The sequence below is a fragment of the Rhagoletis pomonella genome, unplaced genomic scaffold (genome assembly GCF_013731165.1).
Source record: "Rhagoletis pomonella isolate Grant_MI unplaced genomic scaffold, Rhpom_1.0 Rhpom_scaffold_03321, whole genome shotgun sequence".
NCBI lineage: Eukaryota > Metazoa > Arthropoda > Insecta > Diptera > Tephritidae > Rhagoletis > Rhagoletis pomonella.
This window is the reverse complement of record NW_023461873.1, coordinates 2,476-5,831: the sequence shown is the minus strand read 5'-3', so window position 1 is coordinate 5,831 and position 3,356 is coordinate 2,476. Positions and strand designations below refer to the sequence as shown.

General features: G+C 39.5%; 1 protein-coding gene across 1 annotated transcript; it reads right to left on the bottom strand.

Moving 5' to 3' along the window:
* Positions 1-1,757: 1,757 nt before the first annotated feature.
* Positions 1,758-2,581, bottom strand: LOC118754072 (the record flags this gene model as incomplete). Its single annotated transcript, XM_036488939.1, has 2 exons — positions 2,239-2,581; positions 1,758-2,003 (listed from the first exon to the last, which is right to left on the bottom strand). Coding segments are annotated over exons 1-2 (589 nt in total), but the record flags the coding sequence as incomplete, so codon positions are not given.
* Between the last annotated feature and the right edge of the window lie 775 nt (positions 2,582-3,356).

Sequence of the window (3,356 nt, the reverse complement as noted above, 5' to 3'; positions counted from 1 at the left end):
CTTTCTTATTTATTTCTTTGCGAAGACAACTTCACACTTAAAATTAAGACATTTATAACAAACATTTTCTGAAGAAAATCCCTTCTTCGTTTAAAATAAAAATGAGCGAAATCGGCCCAATTTCATACAACCCTGCCTGACATGAAAATTTCCTCCACGATAAGGCTAGTAGCCATTTCTAACAGATTTTGGGTCGCTTAGTCAAAAATGGAAACATATATACATATTTGAAATTTAAGAAAACAAGACAAATAGCAAAATCGGCTAAAAACGGCTAATTTTTTTCTGCAAAACGGCTAACAAATCGGCTGCCGGCTAAATCGAAATTTCTCCGGCTGTTTGCTATCGCAACCGGCTAAATCTAGCCGGAAAACGGCTAAAATGGCAACACTGCTCGCGAGTAGCGTTTTGCCCATCATTGGTGTAGAGGTTAATACAGCTCAGTGGTCCATACAGCTCACTTCACCTCGCCTAGCGCGCAGTTTGCCCGCGACGTCGACTGCGTGCACCTCTGCTGTGCATCCCTAGCTAATACGGTAGACAAACGGGCTCGATTATTTGCATTACCAGCATTAATTTGCTTTAACTCATGTATTTTCCTCTTTTAAATGAGCATAAGCAGCCGAACAAATGCACGAAAATTTTGGGAATTAACTCGGATCTGGGGAATTTTCGATGACAACACTGGTAAAAACGGCCAGTTGTTGTCTTTTGTACAAGTAAGCAAACGAGGCAGTCGAGTTTCGCGTACGCGGTAGCCGAGTGGTCAGAGTTGCGAGCTACAAGCCTGTAGCTGCCATGTTCGATTCTCGGTTGGAGCGATTGCGAAAAGTTTTTTGTTTTTATTATATATTTTATATTTTTTATTTATATATTTAATTTTACTTTATTTTATTTTTATTTGCTTTATTTTATATCACATTTCTTATTTCACTATTAGTTAATTTTAATTTTTAAAGATGAATTTTGTTAAAAATTCAACAATAACTAACTGAAAGTAACGTAAAAAAAAATATAGAACTTTAAAAAAAAAAATAATGAAAAGGAAATAAAAAAGTATACTGGCCGTGGGACTCGAACCCACAACCTTGCGGCTGGTTTATTTGCATTACTGCCGTCTGTAAGGGTAAAATTTTAATTTGCATTTATGCTTATTAATTCAAATTAATTTTCTCCGTCTGTCTACCATATTAGTGTATCATTAACTAATTCGTTCAGTGCGGCGCCTACGCAAAAATTGCTCGCGTCAGCGTAAAATACGAGTTTTGCGTTTGCTGAGGGATGTGCCAAAGTTGTAACATTTGCTAGGTAATTTTTACATTCCTCGAACTTTTTCTTAGCAGCGGAATTCTACTTGATTGGCGTTTTGTCCCTTCTTTTGTTGCCTTTTACATTGCTAGGAAACTTCTTAATGTGCTAACGCTTGTGGTCGACCAAAGATGCACTTTGATGCTTTTATTCTAAGACCGTGATGTCGCAGTTTGTTAAAGACATTTTTCACGTGTTGAATGTGCTCATAGCGATTGTTCGATGCTATGCATATGTCGTCAACTACACTGTAACATAGTCCATGTCGCGGAAAATTTCATCCATATATCGCTGAAATGTTTGGCTAGCATTGCATTAGCCGAATGTCATTACATTAAATTCGTACACGCCGAATGGTGTAATTATGGCTGTTTTTTCTCGATGTTCAGGAGCAATCGGTATCTGGTGATACGTACGTTCTAGATCGATGGTGGAAAATACAGACTTACCATTGAGCTTGTATGAGAAGTCGTGGATGTGCGGCAGGGGGTAGCGGTCTGGTATTGTTATGATGTTCAGCCGCCTATAGTCCCCACATGGTCGCCATTCGCTTTTATTCTTCTTTTCCACCATATGCAGTGGACTTGCCCACTGGCTGCTGCTTGGGCTGCAGACGCCTTGCTTCAGCATGTAGCTGAATTCTCGCTTAGCTATCGCTAGCTTTTCTGGATTTAGTTGACGAGGTTTTGACACGACTGGTGGGCCGTTTGTAAGAATGTAGTGCTGAATATTTGTACGGCTGCGTTAAGTCGTTGTACTCGCGCAACATCAATTCGAAACGATCGCTGCTAACTGGCGATACGGTTTAAAGCTTCTGTAGTTGTACGCTACAAGCGGTGCCCTTTGCTGTCAAGTTGGTTGCTCTGTCGATCAGATGTTTTACACGAACGTCCCGCCTTCAACTTTTTGTACTCGCATGGTTCCGTGTACTTTTTGGCTTTGTCTCATATTTATTGGGCACTGGGAGATTTCTTATGATATCAGCGATGTGCACGAGGTATTGTGGTTCGAGCGATGCGATCACTTGGTGGTATTTCGTGGTGTCAGTCGATACACCTGATGCCATGAATTGTGACTCCATTTGTATGAAGTACAAATCCGGTTGCTCTTTACAAATCATCGGTGGCTTTACTCCCACTCGGAAAACTTCGCTTGGCGTCGGGAGCTGTGTTTGTAAATTAGCGTTTTGTGCATTTTTCCCGTTCATATTATCAGCATTTATTCGTGCGCCTCCTTGTGTATTTTCAGGATTTGTGACGGGAGTGTCCGGCATGACTTTGCGTTTTTTGTCACAATGCTAAGCGTACCACGAATAAGCGGGAAAGCTACGATTGCGTCATCCAATTTGCAGAACTTCTTCCACGTGCTGTGCTACAATATATGCATGCGGAAATTGCGTGTTTCTCAATTTTCGGGTCACCAGAGTTAGCACTACGCCCCTAGTAATAGAACCTTCGTACTCGATAGATAATATTTAGGTTTATTTAATATTCAAAATTAAAGTACAAAGAATAATGTATGTATTTCACACGGGGTAATAATCGGCCTATATCTCGTGGCAGTTGTTACACCGAAAATGCTGAGAATGAATTGTCGCTAGTCGTAATATGGCTGCTACATTTTTTAAGTTCTGTCAAAAAGGTAAAGACGGCGTTTCCAGATCGCCACATGTACATAAAATAAATAACACTGTGAGACAAATGGTAGGGGTCAGTGATCGGGAAGGGTTCAAACTACCGGGGAAAGTTATATCGGTAAAAAAGACGTTATACGTGTCCCGGCGTTTCGCTGGGTCACGTCTAGGAATCGAGATATATCGATTTGAAGTTAGTAACTATCATATAGGGGAAATTGTCACCTTTGGTGGTCTTTTTTTTGACATAACTCGAGAACCACTAGTCCGATTTTGCTCAAACAAATTAAAAAAAATTAAAAATTATAATTCCTTTAATCTGTTCATATAACGTTTTTCTATATAATCAACAGTTTTGCCGGTAAAAATAAATGTATGAAGAAAAAAAATATTTTTTGCCTAAAATATTAAATTT